At 45.4% G+C, this 21,321-nt stretch overlaps 4 protein-coding genes across 9 annotated transcripts in view; 2 read left to right on the top strand and 2 right to left on the bottom strand.

The window, feature by feature from the left end:
* Positions 1 to 497: 497 nt before the first annotated feature.
* gpbp1l1 (GC-rich promoter binding protein 1-like 1) lies at positions 498 to 10,548 on the bottom strand. 3 transcript variants are annotated; one of them, XM_078099231.1, is made up of 12 exons: positions 10,434 to 10,548; positions 7,503 to 8,858; positions 7,007 to 7,121; positions 5,048 to 5,177; positions 3,283 to 3,635; positions 2,943 to 3,018; positions 2,654 to 2,850; positions 2,405 to 2,548; positions 1,726 to 1,881; positions 1,422 to 1,546; positions 1,224 to 1,326; positions 498 to 1,128 (listed from the first exon to the last, which is right to left on the bottom strand). In XM_078099231.1, exons 3-12 carry the CDS (start codon positions 7,064 to 7,066, stop codon positions 955 to 957), a joined length of 1,518 nt encoding a protein of 505 aa, XP_077955357.1. In that variant the 5' UTR covers positions 7,067 to 7,121; positions 7,503 to 8,858; positions 10,434 to 10,548; the 3' UTR covers positions 498 to 954. The 3 variants fall into 3 exon arrangements, with proteins under 3 accessions (XP_077955357.1, XP_040026708.2, XP_077955358.1); XM_040170774.2 differs by having other exon boundaries at positions 10,287 to 10,470; XM_078099232.1 differs by lacking the exon at positions 10,434 to 10,548 and adding an exon at positions 10,168 to 10,302.
* LOC120815796 (transmembrane protein 69) lies at positions 9,603 to 12,407 on the top strand. 2 transcript variants are annotated; one of them, XM_040170771.2, is made up of 3 exons: positions 9,603 to 9,859; positions 11,073 to 11,121; positions 11,323 to 12,407. In XM_040170771.2, the coding sequence occupies exons 2-3, from the start codon at positions 11,080 to 11,082 to the stop codon at positions 12,025 to 12,027; spliced, it is 747 nt and encodes a 248-aa protein (XP_040026705.2). In that variant the 5' UTR covers positions 9,603 to 9,859; positions 11,073 to 11,079; the 3' UTR covers positions 12,028 to 12,407. The 2 variants fall into 2 exon arrangements, with proteins under 2 accessions (XP_040026705.2, XP_040026704.2); XM_040170770.2 differs by lacking the exon at positions 9,603 to 9,859 and adding an exon at positions 10,468 to 10,902.
* ipp (intracisternal A particle-promoted polypeptide) lies at positions 12,140 to 17,306 on the bottom strand. 2 transcript variants are annotated; one of them, XM_078099230.1, is made up of 10 exons: positions 16,988 to 17,077; positions 16,220 to 16,644; positions 15,906 to 16,117; positions 15,453 to 15,672; positions 15,167 to 15,322; positions 14,904 to 15,071; positions 14,673 to 14,810; positions 14,406 to 14,528; positions 14,012 to 14,232; positions 12,140 to 13,914 (listed from the first exon to the last, which is right to left on the bottom strand). In XM_078099230.1, the coding sequence occupies exons 2-10, from the start codon at positions 16,617 to 16,619 to the stop codon at positions 13,690 to 13,692; spliced, it is 1,863 nt and encodes a 620-aa protein (XP_077955356.1). In that variant the 5' UTR covers positions 16,620 to 16,644; positions 16,988 to 17,077; the 3' UTR covers positions 12,140 to 13,689. The 2 variants fall into 2 exon arrangements, with proteins under 2 accessions (XP_077955356.1, XP_077955355.1); XM_078099229.1 differs by having other exon boundaries at positions 12,721 to 13,914; positions 16,220 to 16,628; positions 16,988 to 17,306.
* A 3,240-nt stretch (positions 17,307 to 20,546) lies between these two features.
* Positions 20,547 to 21,321, top strand: part of LOC120816121 (SH3-containing GRB2-like protein 3-interacting protein 1) — a 37,506-nt gene continuing 36,731 nt past the window's right edge. For both annotated transcript variants that reach the window (XM_078099175.1, XM_078099172.1), the window contains exon 1: positions 20,547 to 20,671. The gene's annotated coding sequence lies outside the window, so the exon portion shown is untranslated. The remainder of the gene's footprint in view (positions 20,672 to 21,321) is intronic.

Below are 21,321 nucleotides of genomic sequence, written 5' to 3'. Positions count from 1 at the left end.
CGAAGCATGCGTTTATATTGTAATTGCCTGGAAGGAGTTTGAATCAAGGGGTAAAAATATAAAACACCTGGAACTCTTCATTGCCATAAGTTGAAGTGTTCCGTATTTACACCTACCAGGTGACCAGTCAAAAGCCGTGGTAGATTTAGCATCACATTAAGCGGTGAACTGTCATATGGATCCATCAGTTCTGCAAGTAGATTTTCTTGAATGGATAACCGGATTTCTGCAGTAACTTAAGTCCAAACTCAGGAAAAGTTCTACGTCAGGCTCTTGAGAATTTGTTCCTGCATTACCCCCCTAAACATCGTTGGTCTGCTCGCACACTGAGCTCCATTCCTCATGAAGCAAGTCAAATATAGGCACCGTTTCAGGGGAAACTAGAGCCTTTGTTCTTGGCAGTGGACGACGTGCCCGCGTCTTCACGAAGCATTTTAGTGAACATCCATGATCTCACCACACGAAGCGGTGTGGATTCAAACACCACAGTAGCCAGATTCATATTGAAACATATCAGCTTGTCAGGAACCAATTTTTATTAATATCATTAATAATGTGTCATCAGCATCATCAATGAAATGAGTTAGTCCGTTTAAAGCAGAATCAAGTGTGCATTCATTGCCCTTCTTTTCTTGATGAACACATCAGTTCCACAAAGCGAGGAAGAAAAAGGAAGAACGGGTGGGGGTGTGAGTGTGAGGGGGGGGAACTGGGTCGGATACGACCGAGACTGCAGTGAAGGAGGAAACGCAGGGAAAACGACGTCTGGCGGAGCAGGAATCTCCCCCTTCACTGGGATATGATTGGTTTTTCCCTTGTGCAAGAATGACAAAAAAAAAACAAGAATTCAAAATGGTGCTCTAAAAAACAAAGATGAGAGGAAGAGGGGGATTTGCTTGCTGGGATGTTTTGTTGGCATTTGTGTTGTTGGAGGTTTTGTTCCGTGAAGCCACGTTAGGATCTGATGCAGTCATCGTCGTCGGAGGTCTGGCTGCTGCTACTGGTTTCGGACTCTGAGCCCTCCTCGACGTTCGCCTCGGCCACACTCCTCCAGGGGGTGAAGTGGAGGGTCACGCCTCGCGCCCTCGGCAGGAGCGCCCCATTCCTCTGCATGCCGTTCCTCTTCAGCTGGTCAAACAAAAAACGGTTAGTGAGGACCAGAAAACCGACACGAGGGCGTTGCAGTGACACGGGTGGGTTTTTTTTTTCCCCCCTCAGCTCACCTGTTCGGTTTTAGTCTGGAACTCTCGCAGCTCGTCCTCGGTCAGAGGCAGGAAGTTGTCGTCATTTTCTGGGTACTCCTGCCAGCCCATGGCCTTCAGCAACCTTCAAGAGCAACGAGACGTTCTGCTTAGTTGATTATGATGAGAGCGTGGGTGTGTGTGTGTGTGTGTGCGCGTGCGTGGAGGCCTGTGACCTACCTGTGCTCCGCCTCCAGGGAACTCGACAGGTGCTCAGTGTCAGAGTCACTGAGCGAGTAGGACAGACCATTCTCGTGGCACACTTCCTCGCTGTAGGCTTTGGGCTCCGGGGTGCTGCTTTCACCCTGAGACAGTTCACACAACACAATCAGTCATTTCCAAATGCAACACGATACAAAAAATGAATCATTTGGCCATTGGATTTTGCAGACCTTTATATACCAACGGCCTTTATGTGTGGGGGGAAAAACAAAAAACTTCTCATTGTGGACAGAAATGACAAAGAAGTGAAGTTGCGGCCTACTTCTCCCGATGTTCCCGGGCTGCTGCTCGTCACCAGCTCTCCGGTGCCCTCGTCCTTCAAAGCTCGCAAGAACTCACTCTTGCGGTCCGGACCGCGCCGCATTAGCTTCAGCCTCGACGGGGCGATGTCTATGGGAGGAGTCGTGCTGGAAGGGTGCTGCGGGAGTGAAGGGGGCGCAGGAAGGGAGAGAGAAAGTTAAAATGAGTGCGTACAGTGTTACGTTGTGATGGTTTTGCTCATTAGTGCTCTTCGAGGGAGGAAAGGTTTGCAAGCCGCCAAAGGGACTCAGGAGGAGCCGGCAATGTTAAAGCCTCAGAGATGACAGCGCACTTGAAATGCACAATGTTTTCGGTCATGCTTACGTGCTGAGCCAACTTGCTTACATGTGGTTATTGGAATCAATGCTTTTCATATTAAAAGACTTATTTAAAATGAAAAGAGGAGTGTGTTCAACTTGTTGACGGATGAGTCAGAACTTAATGAAATATTAAGATCCACCAACTCCCTGAGTTGCCAACATGTTAAATAAAAACGTGTGATGTTACTCAACATTGCTAATCTTGAACTACACAGGTTTGCTTGCTGTGTAGTTTTAAAAATCGCGTTTTAGGTTTGGAAGTTCCCTTAACGCCTGCTGTAATGGCAGGAAAAGTCCAGTCGTCCGTCCCCCCTTTTCTACCTCTTTTGAGTTGAAGTGCTGTGGTGCACTGACTGGGGGGCTGGGTTTGGCTGCAGAGACGGGGCTGGTGAACACGGAATCTCGGCCCGGCATGTGGAGGCCAGACTTTGTGATCTCTCTCCCACCGGATTTCCACTGGGTGCTCTGGGGAAAAAAACAAAACAAACCGGAGACACACAAAGATGAGCGTCCATCGCGTCATGGCAGCCACTTGAAAACAGTCATTTGACACGTCACAGCAAGTCCTACCTTGGTGGGGGCCACAGCAGGCTTTGGGACCAGGTTCTTGTAGATGCTGGAGCCGGAAATGGGAACTTTGCTGCCATTGGTGGGCAAGGGGCCGGCAGTGGCGAACCCGGCAGAGAAGGCCGTGCCGGAGTCCTCCTTGGAAAGCTTCTTGATAACCAGCATTTTGGACACCATCTGTTTGCCAGTAGGGGGGTTTTCTGGAACATCACGAGTGAAGAAAAGTTTGTCAAGTTCAAAAGAAAGTTTCTGCCGGAGCTTAAATATTTTAACGGTCGGTTGTTTTTTTTACCCCAAACTCCAGCATGGGGAGCCACTGCTCGCATCGGAGTTGCAGGCTTTCCAGTTGCTTCAGGGTTGAGGGAAGGCTAAAAGAAATTTAAATATATTCAAAAAAAAAAAAGTCAACATAAAATATTCTGAGCATTTTGTTGTCGACAGGTGAGCTTGATGAAGGGAAACACTTTGCATCACGCAGTAAATGTGAGGTCTTTTTAAAAAAAATAATTTTTATTTTATTTTATTCAGAAATGACTGAATTCCGAAACCCCTTCATTAAACAATCTAACCGGTTAAGCCACCGACTGTGTATCCCATCAGGCATCAAGGCCCCGTCTGAGGCGTCTACTTACAAAGTCCTCTTCCACAAACTTCAGCTTGTCGTCCTTGCCGTCCTTGCGTTCCTCGTTGGGGAACTTGTCCTGGTACGAGGGGCCCTTGCGGGGATGAAAGTTGCCGTTGCGCTGCCGGTGCCCCACCTGCCTGTCCCTCTCGACCCCTACCCGTTTGGGGTGGCGTCCCTGGTGGTGGTGGCCGTGGTGGCCGTGGTGGTGGTGGCCGTCCTGGGCCCCCCGTGGCGCTCCATGCCAGCTGGGCGTTTCCTTCCAACAGGAGCCCCCCGCCAGCCCCCCGTGCCCTCCTTTGGCCACCCCCGAGTCCACCGAGTCATGCCTCAGAAGCAGAGAGGGCTGCTGCCATCCGTCGCCTCGAGAGAGAGAGAGAACAGACAGGGTATGTGAGAACGCTGCCAAAGGGCTGAATACCAGCAAACTACGGCTTCAGAAATGAAACAGAAAAAAATAAATCATTTCATATCTTATTGCTTTTCTAAAAGACTCTTGTTTTGCAGATAACATGAAAACAGAAAAACTTTCTGCTTCTACAGGGAGGAAAGCCAAGTGAAGAGAGGGGCAAGTCCTGGAGGACAAATGGACGAGGAACCTGTAAAACAGGAAGCTTAACTCATTAACTCCTGCCTGGAAACAGAATTTTACCACTGCACCTGAATGCATCCTGGTTGTACAACCGATCAACAAAACAAAACCGTTCATCCGGAACAGCAATGCTGCAGAAACGGAGACAAAATATAAGTGAATGGAAATATGAGATTTCACCAAACCACAAAGGAGGATCGTCAGCGGACTGATGACTACCGAGGCGTCACCCACCGGGTAGACGCTTCAGTAAGGGAAAGCATTCCAGCGCAGTCGGCAAAACTACCGTTTGAATCGTTATTTCCATCCTGAAGGCTCAATGAAAGGATCCTTGTATTAACTTAAAGTGGAGACCATTCAAGGTCTCTCAACTCTACTCGTTCACACCACCAATTCAGCCGATGTAATAACCTTTAACTATGAACAGCTGCGACAAATAGATCAATAAAGTATCTTTATCATCCACGAGTTCAGCTGGCGGCTTGAGACATTCCGGCCGAACGCTGAAAAGTTGCAAATGTGTCCGCCTCTCTCCCTCCGTCCTCGTGAGAACTAAAGTTACAATGAAAATAGCCAAAAGATCAAAAACACCCCGAGTCATTTCTACACATAGAAATATACACAAAGCGCGTTGATCTGCTGATAAGACGTCTTGTCTCGAATGGATCTGAAAAAGTAACAACTAGTTGATAACTAGCAAGCTAAAATGTTACTGCTGCGACAGAAAGCATTTTTTGGGCAGTGAGCAAACAGCTCCAGCTGGTGCACCACCACCACCACAACAGGTGGAGAGCGGCCCTGATTCGCATATTGATGGGATACGCAAGCTGGATCGTAATCACACTTGTAATCCGTCCCACAGACACACTGCTGAAAAGCCCGGCGTGGAGTTTATCCTGGTGATTGACCGACTTGGTCGCTGACAGGCTTTAATCCAAACATACATTTAAAAAAGGGCCTCCACCCCCCCCACACACAGGCGTTTCCACTTATGAATCTGACTGCGCCTCTTCTCAGGACGGTGTTGATGTGCACAAACTGCACTCGGTCGGCGTTTTCCCTTCATCTCTTTCACGGATATTAAACCGTATCGTTTTGGTGACATCACACATTTCCCGCTTCAGTATTTCTGTACCAACTGTAGCGGCGCTTTGACTGCCGGAGCCTCTGATGCGTTCACTACCTGCTGGAGCGCGCAGGGCGCCGTTGTTGAAGAAGCCATCGGAGGAGTTGTGGCGGCGGCGGCTCACAGCGGGTCTGCCGTCTCTGTGGTGGTGGGGATCCCCTTGTTTGTCAAGGTTGGCAGCAGGGGACTGGAGGGAGAGGGGGGGGGGGGGGGGGGGGTGGTGGTCAGTCAGAGAGGGACCGATCACTGGGACAATGAATGGCAAAACTGCACTTATCCCTCAACGGCATTTCAGGGAGATGCTTGTTTTCGCTCTGCATAGTACGCGAGCAGAAATACGCTCCATACTTAGGAGTTCCTCTCTTACTACCTCAGAGACCTTGAACAACTCCAAAGGAAAGAGTCACTATGGGGATCTATTCTTGGTGAACCAGAGGAAAAACCGTAGGAGCTGAAAGCAACCTGGGAAGGCTCCGTCGTGAGACGTGTGCGGCCATGAAAGCAGTGTGGCGTAATAATCTCGACTCTATCTGGATCATATCCTTGGCATGAGCCGGGGTTCAAAGATTAAATTAGACGGTGCCCTTCGGCATATCTCTGCCAGGCGTCATGTCAACGAGGTTTTCTTCGAACAAAAAAAATAAAAAATAAAAGGACATTGAACTCTGGCAAGTGAATGTAGGTTAATCCCCGAAGACCATTGACGCTGAGCTGAAGTCGTCCGTCAGCAGGACAAACTGAGCGCTAGTTTCTTCGACTCCTCTCTTGGCTGAGCGACTTCCTTATTTACAGTTTACACTGAACACTGACAGTTCAGACAGATTGGCCGAGTCAACTCTATACAATTATTCCACAATACATTTAAAATGTGTCAACATAAATTTGGATGTATTGTGTTTTTGTACATTATTCAGTTAAATGTGTCAAATACATCCGAGTTGCAGCCACATCCCAAATGACGCCCGGCAATTTAAAATAACTGGTGTGATTGTGGTTTTCTCGTTACTCAATCAGAGCCTTCGTGGGTGAGAATAAAGTTTGGGGGCAAGTAAGTCTAAAACAAACGGAACCATATTGGTTGAATCAACTCTAATCAGTGCTCATTATATTTGGTTAAATAGCCTCTGAAGAAAAAAAAAAAGCTATCTCACAAATGTTAAACAGCGAGGCTCCTCGTCAGCTACCAAACATCTGAATGGATAACACAATAACTGGCGTGAGCGCTCAGTCGCCAATAAACCTCCCATTTGCTTCATCGTCAGTCACCGTGCTCGTCATACTTTGGCCTTCCTGCCTCTTATTTCGTCGTGTCAGGACATCTCACCTTGCATTAAGTAAGATTTAACCTTCATTGCAGTTTGTGGTTTTTACTTAGTCAACTTTCCACTGCTGTGCTAGTCACCTGTTATTACTTTAATATTAACGTGCTGTGCCAACAAAGCAGTCAGAATGAATAAAGGGATGGCAACATAATTGTAATTTAGTTGTATTAGTGGCCTATAAGAAGGATAGAAAGATTAATCTCTGAAAATGTCAATCTGACCTCAAAAATCGGTGCAGAATTTATTCTTCATTTTAGTCAGCTGCAGGAATCAAGCAGTTTGGAAAAAAACAACTAATTTGTTTGCAACATTTGGTCAGACATCTCTGGGATACAGTCTGCATACTACCATATCAAGTTGTGAATTTAATACCATTATTATGTTTAAAACTCAACATCTAAAGTTAGACCTACCAGGTATTAAATATGTTCCTTGTTTTTCTCCTTAGCAGTAACAGAGCAAGTAAAGCTCCGAAGCAAGAAACCCCAAAACCTTCCATCATCATCATCAGTCTATTTCATTGGCGTCCTCAATGCCTCGGTGACACAGCGCTGAATGTGTCACTCAGGTGTAGAGAAACACACTTGCATCTGGTGTTTGAGCACAGACACTGGGAATTACAACTTCACGCTCAATTTTAAATATCCCCCCCAATGACAAACTGGCCCACAGTGGTTCATACAGCACTACACACCTTGGCAGGCTGGGGCGTGGAGAAGTTAAGCCAGGCAGGGACAAAGTCATGCTGCGCCATTTAGGTCCAGTGTTTCCGGTCAGTGGATCGAGGCATCAAACCTCATGGCCAGGATCTAACAAGAGGGACACGTAAAGAAGGACATCTTTAAAACAGATACGGCTAATTCGAGCCCAGACACAGGAATTGTGTCCCCCCCCAACAGCAGTTCTTTAAAAATTATGTGGATATTAAAAGTCTCCTGCAAGAGCATAAAAGAGTTCTATTAGCAGAAAACAACAAAGCTCAACTTGCTGCAGCTTTTAAGCTGATAACTGGTGACAGCCTGGATGGAAAATATTTTTACAGCATAGTTCTATTCTTCAACATATGTGATAAAAAAAGGTTTTAAAAGTACATAGCTCTTCCTCTAAAGCCATTGTGCACCAAGGCGGCGGAAATAAACACCTGCTACCCGCAAAGTGTTGACAAAATGACCACAGCAAGTCATGATTACCCCAGAGTCTGTGGCTCTGAAGTCCTCTGCCTCCTCGCTCGGTCCGGCTGGGCTCGGTTCCTCGGGCCTGCTGGCACTGATCACAGAGCGACAGACGGGGAGCAGCACAGTGACAACCCCCTCTCCAACTCCTGCAGGACAGCGCAGCCCCTTTTCCCAGAGGCAGATCCCTTCGTCCAGGATGAAACACTGAACGATGGGTCAACAGGTTGCAAAAAAAAAAAAAAAAAAAAAATGATGTGGAATGGCGATCCGGAAAACTGTCCGGGCAAAGTAGTGGGGCAGTGCTCTGCGAGAGGACCGATACAACCCGAATCAGAGTTCCAAACTGCTCGTGTGGAGGTCACGTCTCGGATGATTTCTGTGTGCCACTTTGTCCAATCCAGGTATTTCTCCCCCCTCCAACCCCCCCACAGGCAGACTCCTTCCTTCACCAATTCATTCGAGCCATTATCGGTTATTATCAGGAGACTCAAAGCCTGATTGGATTTTATGCTGGATGGTTAAATTAGTTGAGTTTGAAAGGTGATGCGCGCACCCCCCCCCCCCCTCCCCTCCCGCACCACGATCAGAAAGACCCGGGTTGTTTGATTACTGAAATAAGGAAGTAGTCCGAAAGTTGTTCGCCCTGGATAGCGGACACCAGATGGAAGGAAACCGACAGGCGTTATCCTGCCAGAATGCTTTTGCGTCGACTCCCCTTTAACGAATCATTTTAAGATCTACCAAAACACATGCAGAAAAGAAAAATGAGCTACGAGTATTTTATTGGCAATGGAGGTCACTGAGAACCACTGCTCACCTCATTAAACTGATGAAAAAGACTGACCGGGTTTGAAAAAAATAATGCTCAATGGTTTAAAGTCACATGACAGTGAAGGAAGTAAATCGCTATGTTACATCGCCGTCATTGTCGGTTTGGGTTAGTGAAATAGGGATGCCGCTGGAGGATACATTATTATGCCAATTTTATCTTTATAGGTTTTAATATCACATTTGTAAGACGCCCATTTAATTATATGCCGTTTTCTGATTGAAGCAGGTAAAGGGTATAGCGCCGATTTCATAGGTATGGAAGCAGAAAGCTCAAAAGCTTAACAAAAACCTTCCACAAGTCCAAAGATCTTTGTGTCTTATGACAAAAGTTCCTCAGCAAAAATCAGACGCGTCAAAAAAAATTATTCCTCAAGGAAGCTCAATCAACTTCTTTTTTCCATATGAAGATCCAAGATGGTCAAGTGAGTCTCTCCTTTCCTTCTTCAATGAGCTTTTTCCTCCCACGCGAAAGGTGCAGTGCGGTGAATTTCAGTTTTCTTGCTGACGGTTCACTGGTATTTGCTCCTAAACACACTGGACCTGCAATAAAGAATAACAAGCCGAATTAAGAAAAGAAAAAAAATCTCAAAGCAACAGGTGTATTTACACTGCCGGCCTAGTTGGTACACCTGGCTTACTAATACCAGTCAAGTCCTCCAAAGAAAAAAAATAAATTAAGTCGTACATTCAAGAAAATGTCAATGATTCGACTGTACACTTATTTGGGATTTTGTTATAAAAATAAAAAAATAAAAAAAAATAAAAAGGAGTCCATAACCTAATAAGAAGGTTCCAAAATAACTATTCCATTACATTCACATCTCTCTGTAAAAGATGAACTGCATGGATTTGGTATTAGACCGTTATGTTAATATTAAGTTAGACTTCTATTTATTCAGTTTTACCTGCGCAACGGCCAAAGATCTGTCAGATGTGTCAGACATTGAACCCCAAAATAGCTTCAAGACACAACAAGACATGTAAATTAACTACCTTTGACACAAAATACGTTGAGAGAAATGTTTAAAAAAAACCAATCTTGCAACCATTTTGAGCTGAATGCATGCGGTCTTTTGCAAAAAAATTGCTTCGACTTTAAGTGAATTATTTATAAGAATGTAAAAATAACTCGAACACTTCTCCCCGGGGTACTGGCAGTGAGTGCAATGAAAGATGAAAACGAAGTTTACAATCTCTGAGAAGATTATATTCAATCTCAGTATAGAATTTACCTAAAACACCTAAAACAAAATCAATCTCCGTGTGCACGAACAGCTACCGTGCACATTCCTCCGGACACAGCAGCTCAACACCACAGACATCTAACACTCGTCTCAGAGGAATGACAGCGACACGATACTTGGGGCAGAGCACCCAGTTTGACGTTGTTATCCCACGTGGACATGTGCAAAACGTTGCAGTTAGATCAATCCAACGCACAGGAACGTTACATGCACGTTTACCAAGCTAACTGACGTTAGCCGAGTGATGCTATACCACAAACTGCATGGAAATCAATGAACAGTTTACGACTCAACACGGTAGTGGTGTTATATAGTCGACGTTAATCTGGAACTACGCACGTTAACGTTATCAGATCTTTCCCCACTTTGCTGTGGGCCAACTCTGCTTAGTTAGCTAAGGTTAACGTTAGCGTAGCATTTGTTAGCTAGTAGATAGCGTTACCCAGCCTATTAAGTAACGTCCACCAGCTAAAACTGCTAGGTAGTTGAAATCAATCAATACGGTTCGAGGGCTTAGCATTGTAGCAACGTACTCGATATGCTCGCGGGGGTTGAAACCGTATATTTAAGTAGCTGTCACGTACATACAATAGAGGTAAACAGACCTGGCTTCGTTGGAACAACACAATTTCAAAATGGCTACCCTAGCAGCGGCAGCACACATTTATCAGCTTGCTAAGTGCTAGCGAGCTAACTTGCAGTGTTTCATGACGATACCGCGTACCTTCTCCTAGGCAGCATAACCTCCGATGGATATTGACTGTAGCATATATAGAATCTGAATACATTAACCAGACTGCGCCTCTTGGGCAACTACACACTTCTTTACCAACAGGCGATTGATGTTTGTTTGGATTTTCGGAGGGCTTACCACTGGCGCTGCCACTATGGGACTGAACAACCTCAATGAAGCTACGTTCAAGATCCGTCGGGATTATGCAGCCTAACGAGGTTTCATAGTGTTTTTAAAGGGAAACAGGATTAGGAGTTTGCGTCTTTAAAACATTTCTGTTCAAATAAAACAACGTTTTCTTAGGCGAAAAATGACATTTAAAAAGAAACAATGATATACATTCTAAAACACGTTGTTGGTAGAACACGTTCGTGGGTTTTGTCATCTTGAACACAACGTAATACCATCACAGACAGCCCTACTAGTCGATTTACTTTTTGGCTTCATTCAGTATGCTTTTAGGCAGGCATTTAGTAGAGTGCCGATAGAATGGTAGCTTGCAAACGACCTTTAGCTAAATTTGTTAACTTTAACTGTGCCTACTTACTCCATGCAATTGTGCGTACAGTGACTGTGCCATACCATCGATTGAAAAGCAATTACGGCGGTACGGCTTTGATAATTGCAACGCTATGTTTAAATGGTTGTTACAGTTGTATAGCTCTGTATTGCATCAGGTTGAGATTATGTATGCTAGCTGTTATTAGCTCCACCGGCAGTCTGGTTTGTGCTTTACGGGGTATTTTTTATAACCAATGAATATCGTCTCTTTTTCAGGTTGAGGATGATTAGATTTGCATCTGAAAGCCGCGTAATACTTTCTGGGGTAAGAAAGATACGTTGACTGATCAATGCAGCATATTTTCTCACGAGTACAGATAAATACTGTGTGTGCCAGTATCATAACAAGACGTTCATCATGTTTATGTCTGGGTCCAGACAACTAAATAGGCCCACTCGCGTCACAAATGAAGAATTCTGTCTGACATCAGCCAATAATGTTTATGTCTGATTATTCATTTCTCAGGTCCCAGTATGGAGATGTCTTCAGCAGACCGTCAGAGCGCCAAACATCGAGTTAAACGCTCAGCTGCCCTTTCAGTCCAGGCCCTCCTCGAGGTTAATGCCTTCCACGATAACTGCCACCAACATGTTGCGCATCAGGCCAGTGAGCTGGCGAGTCACGCGTCTCTGCCACAGGGACCCACGAGGCACCTCGGAGAGAGGCGACCTTAAGGAGGGTTTCAGCTTGAGGGCCCTCGGCCAGGCCCCAAAACCGGCCCTCTACCTCGGTGTTTCGGGGCTCATCCCTTTCCTGTTTGCACCTCTCTCTATGGCTGCCACACAGTCCTTCTACCCTGAACTGGCATGTGCTCAAGTGGTCTATGGAGCCTGTATCGTCTCCTTTCTGGGAGGCGCCCGCTGGGGGTTCGCCCTCCCCGCCGGTAGTCCCGCTCAACCTGACTGGATGAACTTGGGCAACAGTGTGGTGCCTTCCCTTCTGGCCTGGCTGGCACTGCTCTGCAGGGACAATTTTGCAGAGGGAGCGTTGGTAGTAATTATGGGACTGGGTCTCTCTCTGCACTATGACCTGACCCTGCTGCCGGGATACCCTTCCTGGTTCAAAGCCATGCGAACTGTCCTCACTCTGGTGGCCACCTTCTCACTGGTTGCCACCCTTGTAATTAAAGAATTCTACCCCGAGAAGAAGATCAAAGACATTCAGAACTGAGTGGAGGAAAGTAGTGAGCCATTGGGACACAAATATTGGGAATACGAATGTGGAGTTAGATGCAGATGTGCAGCATGGTTGGTTTATACAGTACGCAACAGCGCAGCAGTAGTTTTATCTACAATACTTTTTAATATATTTTGGAAGACATGTACAGATGTAGAATACCATTTAGAAAGTGAAGAACAGATGCAAAATAGGCACAGAAATGTCCTGCTAGTTTAAAAACAAAGAAACCGTAGAACAGGACAGACTTTGAAACGAAAGAATCGTCAGAAAACATTTGTAAAATCACTTTTTGCCACAACACTAACCCTTACTGAAATGTCATTTTTCATGTGCAAACTAGGAAAAATAAACATTGGACTATTTGCAAACCCTTCTTTCGTCAGTAGTGTGGCTCTAATAATGTTAACTAATCCAAAACATCCTCGTCGATCGGTTTAATTGGTCACATAAAGATGTTTATATCTTCACACATCACAAGCTGAGGGTAGAAATGTATCTCAATGAGTTTTACCGTAGAGCGAAAGAGTAAATGTCCTGTGTACATTGTGAGGATGGACTTACGCACAAATCAATGAAATGTTACAGCGGAAGTCTTGAGCCTTCTCTTCAATTTTTAAAATGTGAACATTTGTAAATAAGGAGGAGAGGTAACATAGATTACCTTTAAACCCAGCAAGAACATGACACCTTTATGGAGTTTATTAAGCTTGTAAACAATGTTAGAAAGATATTACCATTGACTCAATTGACTGTAAATGTTCAATAGCTTCAGTCAGCTTGCAATTTTGATAAACTCCCAAGATCTAGAGGAAACATGATATACCTTCCATAAAAAAAGGTAAACATATCTCTACATACCGGTATGGACACAGTCCTACAGAAATGTTGCAAATCTCAACATCAGAAGGTTGAAATCTAAATTTTAGTAATGTCTGGTGACACTGAGTGAAATGACAAGACACAACTGAGAGTAAAAAGTGGTTAAGAGGCACTATTATATACAGTATCATTTATATATATATACAAAAAAATAATCCAGTGGAAACTACTGTGTGATAACTGCACTGGTGTGAAAACTGTTCAAGTTTAGAATTGTTCACAGTAACCACTTACCATGAAACTTTGGTTCCATTATTAAGCTCAAGTGGTTCGATAAATCTTTCAAGTAGCAACGCACTCACTTCAAACATTTCTTTAAGAAAAAAATCAAGAGAAAACAAACAATAACTGTGCTTTCACGTCTGTTCCCAAAAGGAGTCTACTTAAGAAGCAGAACCCCCCAAAAATAAATCCTCTGCTATGAACAATGTCCTTATTGCAAGGATCACTTTGTCTTCCAATAGGAGCTTCTTTTCCACTGATATTCCTGCAAAGGTATTTAGTGAGTTGAAAATAGAGACACTGATAAGTCTTATAGCAGTCTACGGTGTTTTGGCAGTTTCAGATCTGCTGTCGAACGTTCTGGACAGATAAAACGGAAAGACACGTCTAACCCATTTATAAATAACATCTATGATTGAGTGAAAGCCTCCAGGGACAAAATCACCATTATGTGTTAAGGTGCAGCTTTTTTTTCTGCTTTTTTTAGTCAATGCAGTTTTGGTATGATTCAAGTGCTGATATGGATGTCCACGACTGGAATATTCCCGGCTATCAGAGCACGGCTAACCCGCCGTCACAGCGGCTGGTGATCATGTTGCCAACTTCGGTCCAGGTATCCAGGTGAGGGTCGTAGATCTCCACCGAGTCCACTGTCACCGGGGCTGAGAAGTCGCTGCTGGCGGCCCGCCCGCCGACGGCGTACAGCAGCCCGTTGACAGCTGACACCGACACGCCCGCACGAGCAGTGGACATCGGAGCCACCTCGACCCACTTCTCCTGTAGAAAGAGCAGCACGGCGGTGAGGAGACTGTACGGCGGCGCGGATACGACAGGAAACGTGAATTAGGTGAGGTAGGTGAGTGTCCCACTTCACCTCTTCTGGACAGTACTTCTCCACCGTCTCCAGGGACCCGAGGGCCTCGTTCCAGCCGCCCACCGCGTAAATGCAGTTGCTGAGGCAGGCGACGCCCACGTATGCTCGCCGTGTGTCCATAACGGGCAGAGCGCTCCAGCGGCGGGAGATGGGGTCGTACACCTCGGCTGAACGCAGCTCCATCCCTTCGTCGCTGATTCCCCCGATTACGTATACAAACCCTGGAGAGGGACGACGTCGTTACTCATCAGTAAAGAAATGCAGGGAACCAAAGTGAGAAGTGCAGTTCAGTGGAATTTGGAAGTGTAAAACTAGCTGGAGAAAAGCACTTCACTTCCCTTATCACTTGCATTGTACACATGGCATTTTCAAACAAAAAACGGGAGGAACCCACCTTGCAGCTCACAGCAGCCGAAATAATAACGAGGAACTGCCATGCTGCCGATTACCTCCCACTTGTTCTCCTCTGGGTCGTATCGCTCCATGGTCTTCCCAATCTCGGAGCCAATCCAACCTCCTACGGAGACACAGCGCGATGATCAGCTTATCCTCGCCACAGAACATGTTACCGGCTCTCACAGAATGAATAGCACAAACCGGCAAACTGAGCGTCACGTGTCAAAAATCAGTGCTTTTAAAATGGTGATGTGGTGTCATTTACCGAGTGCATACAGAGCCCCGTGGCAGGGGCAGACACCGACCCCACAGCGCGGAAAGTTCAGCGACGCCACAGCGGCCCACTGCTTGGTCACTGGGTCGTATCGCTCAGTGCAGTCAAAAATCATGGAGTCTTTCTCCCCTGGGGCAGAAAAAAAGGGATTCCTTGTCAGACTGAAGATGGATGACACCATTTTACTTTTACACAAACGAAAGACGACCTCGTCTCTCTCACCTCCCACCACGTAGATCATGCCCTCCAGCACGGCGACCCCCACGCCGCTGCGGGCCTGGTGCAGGGACGACACGGTGGTCCAGTACTGGTTGAAGGTGTCGAAGCGCTCCACGCAACTCAGCGCCCGGCTGTCGCTCCAGCGGCCGCCCTGCAGCCGCGTGTAGCCCCCTGCCACCGGGAAATCCAGTAAAAGTCCAAGATTGAATGGCATTTCATATCGCAGCGGGTTACTTTTCCACGTTGATACAAGGTTTGAAACGAACCAATGGCATAGAGGTATTTCCTGGCCTTCCTTCGGGGTCTCATCTTGGCAGGTTGGAGCTGACTGTACATCTTGTTTTCTTTGGGAGACTTTGTAACTTCAGTGTATTCCTTCAGCAGCGTCTGCAGTGCCACCCGCAGGCTGAAGTCCGAAATACCTTTGATAATATGTCATACACCTCAAGATGTTGTTTACCATACTGAGCAAATCAATTATATAGCAATATTGTGAATATAAATAATATAAAAAAGGTATGTCAGGTATGTGAAACATGATGTTTCCTTCACCCTCTATGTACTTGAAGAGCCTCTGTGGAGAAAGCAGAGGGAAGCGCACTGGTTCCAACACCTCCACGACATGTTTTTTCCTTTTTGCCACATCTTGGAGGACCCAGTCCATGGCTATTGTGAATACCTGGTACTCATCCTCAATCCTCAGCTCTTCACTTCTCAGCAGCCTCACCAGCTGCTCCTTTGACAAGCCCTTGAACTCATCGGTGACACACACCTAAAAGGAGGCAGTTGATGGAGGAGGTCTGTAAGTATCAAACTTGAACAAAATCAGTGGGATTTGGAGCATTTTTGGCAAAATAAATGGTGAAATTTTGATCAAATGCTGACTGCGTTCACTAAGGACATACTAAGAGAAGATTTCATGTTTATCTAGAAGACCACCATGTACATATACCCCTGGGGGTAAGTATTGTCATGCAGTATGCAGTACCTCTTACTGTTTCATACCTCCAGAAAGTGAACATGAATGTAGTTCTCAGTAAACTCTAACATGTCCATGCAGGCGATCTGCTCCAGGAACTGAAAGATGCCCACACAGTTGGACGGGTCCATGTGGCCCTTGAGGAACTCGCCACAGATAGACACCACCTCGTTCAACTGCAGCATGTCTGCTGCCACCATCAACTCCTGGACGTTGTCCACCGTCACACTGATCACGCCTGATAGGAAAGGGTACACGTAGGCGCTCAGCAAAAATGCTATGAAATATATATCGTCGTGGGGGTGTGGGGAATAATTGGATCATTATAATGGACACGGACCTGTGTATATGAAGTCCAGCAAAACCTCAAAGACTTCCGTCTCCACTCCGAGGAGCCGCACCTCCTCCTTATCCGCCTCCCTCATCCCCCCGGAGAACAGCGCGGAGAAGTAAGGGCTGCAAGCAGCAAGCACCAGCCGGTGGACCCTGAAGACCCGGCTGCCGACCCTCAGCCCCACGTCACAGAAATCGGTGCGGAGCCGCATCTTGTTCATCTGGGCCAGGATGAGTCTGGCGTAGCGGTCTGAGGCCAGCAGAGCCTGCTCAGACGCCGGGGTTGCCATGGCAGCGGATGCATCACCACCGAAGCCGCAAGATGTTGACATTGAGGCGTAGGACATAGCGGCTGGGGGTCGGTCTGTGTTAACATGGAGGTCCACCTCCTTAGAGAGTCTCAGCATGGAGCAGACCTGCAAGACACACCAACTGATGCACCAACGCCAACAAAACAAGACAAAGAAATGGAGTCCCAGCTTTATCGGTCATTTAACAAGCCACGGGGCTCCTGAGTGTATCATGGTTTAGCACACTGGTGAAGTCAAAGTTACTGTTCGTCCCAATTTTGCTCCAGGGTTTATAAAATAAAATAAAAACATCGTTAGCAAGACATGCTAGCCAACAGACATCTCTCCGGGGTGGATTCAAACAAATTGCCATTAACGAGACAACTTTACAACTCGACCAATCCCTTCTTCAGACGGGTGTCAACTTAAATAAAATGTTGTACAACCAAAAATGTTGGGAATTCAGCTTGTGAGCTGCGACTTACCCATAAGTTTACTGATGAGGATGCAACTTCCGCCGCCCTCCAGACCGTCAACACGTCTCTCTGGATCGACTGCATTGGTCTTGCAGTTGAATCTCCAGCCCAGGCGTAACTAATCAATCCTCGTGATCGTTATTGCGTTTCACTATTTTTGCGGCACGTTTGTATTCGCGGTGGCAGTTGGTGTCTCGCCTTTTTTTTTCTTTTTCTTTTTTCGTCTGTTTAACCAAATCATTCTCCAGAATTATGGCCCGGTCTGTTATACAACACGACACCAGGTGGCAGCGTCGCCTTTGAACAGGCCTTTAAACAACTGGAAGTCCTTGACAACAAAAAGCGACCATGTCAATTATTATAATGTTCTCAGCATGAAAATCCCGCAGCAGAAGTGTTATTTTAAATATAGCCCTCTTCCACTGTATTAGCTGTAACCTCTTCCACTGAAGACCAGGTTTTAGACAACAGGCAACGGATATTCAAGTTGGTTTCAATCAGTAACTTGACATGAAATGCATTTAAATAATATGTTGGAAACCTGTTATCACTTACACAACTTCAGCATTGCCAGGACACATTAGACCTGTTTCGGAGTTGAGGGGGAAAAAAAAGGGAAAAAAACACTTGTGACAGTTAGAGCTACAGGAAAAAGTATTTTAACTGTTGCTTAACTTGTATTTCCTGCTGTTTCAATGTGTCACCCAGAAACGAACAGACAGTTTTGAACTAGAGAATATGAGGTGGCACCAACGCAAACCAATTAAAACTTAAAAGTGCCAACCTGGCAACACTTTGTGCGACATGTCTGGTTTGGTCGGCCCTGCACTGTTAAATTTCCAGTGTGCTCTGTTTCCCTAAAGGGCATCCATCATTGCCATTGTCTCAACGGAACAATTAGCTTATTTTTTTTAAAGCATTAATGGACTCTGGATAAGTAAATATAACGCAAAGCAAACCCTCTGAAGTGAGCAAGCTTAAACAAATTCAAACTGTCCCTGTTAGTTTAATTTTCACCCTGTTTGCAGCCAAAACGACACTTAATATGTTACTTGTCTGCTGTGAAAAACAAACAAAGAATTGGCCATGAAAAGTACTTGTTTGCCAAGTAAACCTGTGAGCAGAGTCCAACTCTGAGCAAATTATTGGAGACTTTATAGCCTTTATGCACGATAATTACTAATAAACTAATTACTAATAAACTCTTGTTATAATATACTTTCAGTATTTCCATAAATGTTTCCATAAATAAACTTTATCCTTCACACTGTTTTAGCGTGATATGCTTGGTTAACTTATTCCATTGAAATGCTGAACAAAATACCGGTAGTGTTCATTTGGCAAAATGTTTATAGGAGCCATGAACACATTTGGAAGGAGACTATAACCTTTCATCTGAAATATAATAATTTATTTGTCAATGGACACAGAACTGACACTTTCCATATAAGCCTGAATAGTGTTAATCACAATACATACTCATAGAGCAGTCAAGTGAATTGCTGCTGACTTGTAATTCAAGAGCATCAGCAGCTTTTTATAAGTTGAAAAACTGCCTCTTTTCAATGAACGGATGATGCATGAGAGACACACATGTTCTCTACAGGTTTGTAGTCATTTTTTGTTGGTTGTTTGTATAAACTGACTTCATCAATGCATAAAACCCTTGGTTAAATCCTCTAAATTAATCTTGATTGCAGAATTAATGCGTTATCCTCGGTTGATTTGTCATCTGAATGTTTTTCTTTTCCCTTTTGTTCTACATGCTGCCCGGGCAGGTGTCTCCTGTAAAACAGGTTTTAATAAGTAGGTGCTAAAATAAATATATATGTGGTGACGTAGACTTTTTTTCTTGAAATGGGTTTCTGTTGCAGTGTGTGATTATGCTTTTATTTTTTTTAGGAATGGTTCTTGTCTCACTTTTTTCTTCTTTTATAAACAAGTTTTTTTTTATTTTCATTACTTTCACCAATCCCCACGTCTCTCCGTCGCGGCGATGGGAGGTGTGCTTGACTTGCTCCCAGAATCTCCCATGTAGTGGGGAAAAAAAGTAAATAGTGTGAGGGTCATCCTATGGAAACTTCTCACCATAATTACCATCCTGTTTTAAGTGCAGGGTATGTCTGTCTTTTTCATCAGGGTTCTGTCTGCTGGCTATAGACGTTGCTTTCAGCAAAAAAGAAAAAACATCACGAGATGAGGCTGACGGCCAAAGGGTTCTCACAGAAGTAGAGTTCAGCATTTACAGAGTACTTGGCTTGAAATCGAACCAAATGATGCAGAACAAGTACTAAAAGTGTTCTGTGGCAGTTTATGTAAAAATATGTGAGCAGGGTGTTTTATTTTGTAGATCTCATCTGCATGTTTTCGTTTGGTATTGACAATGGCTCCTCTGTTCACCTGACAGGACCCGTGAGTTGCGTAATTTTGTCTTTATCTTGATTGAGTTCACCGCCTACAATGTACATAGAGCCTCGTGCTTTCAGGCCAAGATGGATGACCTTCATTTATTACGGTGGTGAGAAACGAGGAACAGAAGGGCCTGCAAGCTGTAGTGCATTTATCCAAAAAGGAAATTTAAAAGTTTGTAGGTGAGTCAGTGTCGTGCTCTTGTTGTCGAGGAGCTGGGATCATCTTTGATTTGAAGATCGTGTATGCAAATCTGATTTGGTTGTGGATATGGATATGCAGTTCTCCTGAACGGTTTGCCAGCATGCAGCATTTTCTTCCCCCAATATGAGCTCAGTTTCTTCTCTTAGTGCGATCTGAGCCCCTACTTTAATCACTGTTACCAGAGGTCACAGAGATTGAACAGATGAAGCATCAATGAGTTTCATGGAATCTTCTACTTAAGATACAAGCAAAAGGTTAATTCATACTGTTTTGATTGAGGGTAACTGGGTGGAATTTTCTTTTTATGCTCTTATTGTTTTAACAGATCAGTGAAGCAAGGGGACCAGGATTTATTGGGCCAATATTAAAAATAGACTATTCACTGTAGCGTTCACTATATTGTTCAGCCACTATTGTTCAATTTATTCTATATAGCCAACATATCATATTTGCCTCAGAGGGCTTTACAATCTGCACACACGCAGTAACCTGTGTCCTGGTAATTTAAAATGATGGCTGACATATCGAGGACTCACAAACAAACTTTCCCAACAACATTTACATAATTTTCCCATAATCCAGCCATGCCTGGAATTGTTTTCCATCTTCATATTTTAGCCATTTCCTGACCTCAACAACAGAGATCATCACGGAATTGTTAGTTTATGCACATGAGATACATTCATACACACACATAAACAATATACAGACGGAGAGAAAGTGTGGTGCTGGTATTGTTTAAGGGTTCGGTCGGCAGCCGACATGCAGTTTGGCAAGCAACAGGATCTCTTTCCTTCAGCCAGTAAACCAGCTATAACGTGAGCCAGTATGAAAAAGGGGAGAAAAAAAATTGCCTCTTATCGATTCTGCCTCCAACATAGCAACTGCTCGCTGATTGGTCGCCACCCGGCGCGTTCCCGCTCTCCCATTGGCCCGTCGGGCAGCGTGAAAGGCTGGAATCGGACGGAGACAGAGGGGAGGAGTGACGCGATTGGTTGCTGCCGAACTGAAAGCGAAAACCTCTTTTCCCCAGAGCCTGAGAGTTGATGGCGTGTGTATATTTTAGGCGTGACTCCAAAGGTAATTCGTCCCCCCCTACACACACACACCCCTCTCCAACCCCTCCAGCCAGGACTTATTTAAATTGAGAACTATAAAGCACAATGACTGTGAATTTAAACGAGGGAGTTTCGCGACTGAGGCGTACCGATAAGGGAAGAGAAAGGGAGGGTAGGGGGAGATAAGTGCCGTGTGTGTGGACGAGGAAAAAGACGTGGGGGCCGGCTTCTACATAGATTAAACTTTGATTCAGGGAAGCTGCGGGAAAGTGCGACTGGGCAGTAAATGCTGAAGTGCTGTGAAAGCAAACAGCTTTAGGGGGGGGGTAGTTTCAGGTCGGAGGAAACCTAACCTAACCTTTGCGGCCTTCGCTTCATACCATCCTGTGCAGGAGGTAGAAACACGCACTCTTTTCCTGTTCCTACGCCTGCGTCCTCCACACGCACTTACTCCACACGCACGTGTTTTCCGTGGCCCCCGGTGTGACTCCCGTGTCGGTACAGTCTGTCCGGGCACGCAGGCCCCGGGCCGGCTCTCTCCGGCGGCGACACACACAGGTAAGAGGCGGTAATCCGTGGAAGTGACGCTCCACCCCGGTGCGTCCCTGCCCTCTGCGCCTCATTAATCCCTCCCTAACGACACACTTGATGATGTGATAGTTGAAACGAGGC

This window comes from Gasterosteus aculeatus, chromosome 3, assembly GCF_964276395.1.
Source record: "Gasterosteus aculeatus chromosome 3, fGasAcu3.hap1.1, whole genome shotgun sequence".
In the NCBI taxonomy this organism is placed as follows: domain Eukaryota; kingdom Metazoa; phylum Chordata; class Actinopteri; order Perciformes; family Gasterosteidae; genus Gasterosteus; species Gasterosteus aculeatus.
Note: the sequence above shows the minus strand (reverse complement) of the source record. Positions and strands in the feature narration are given on the sequence as shown.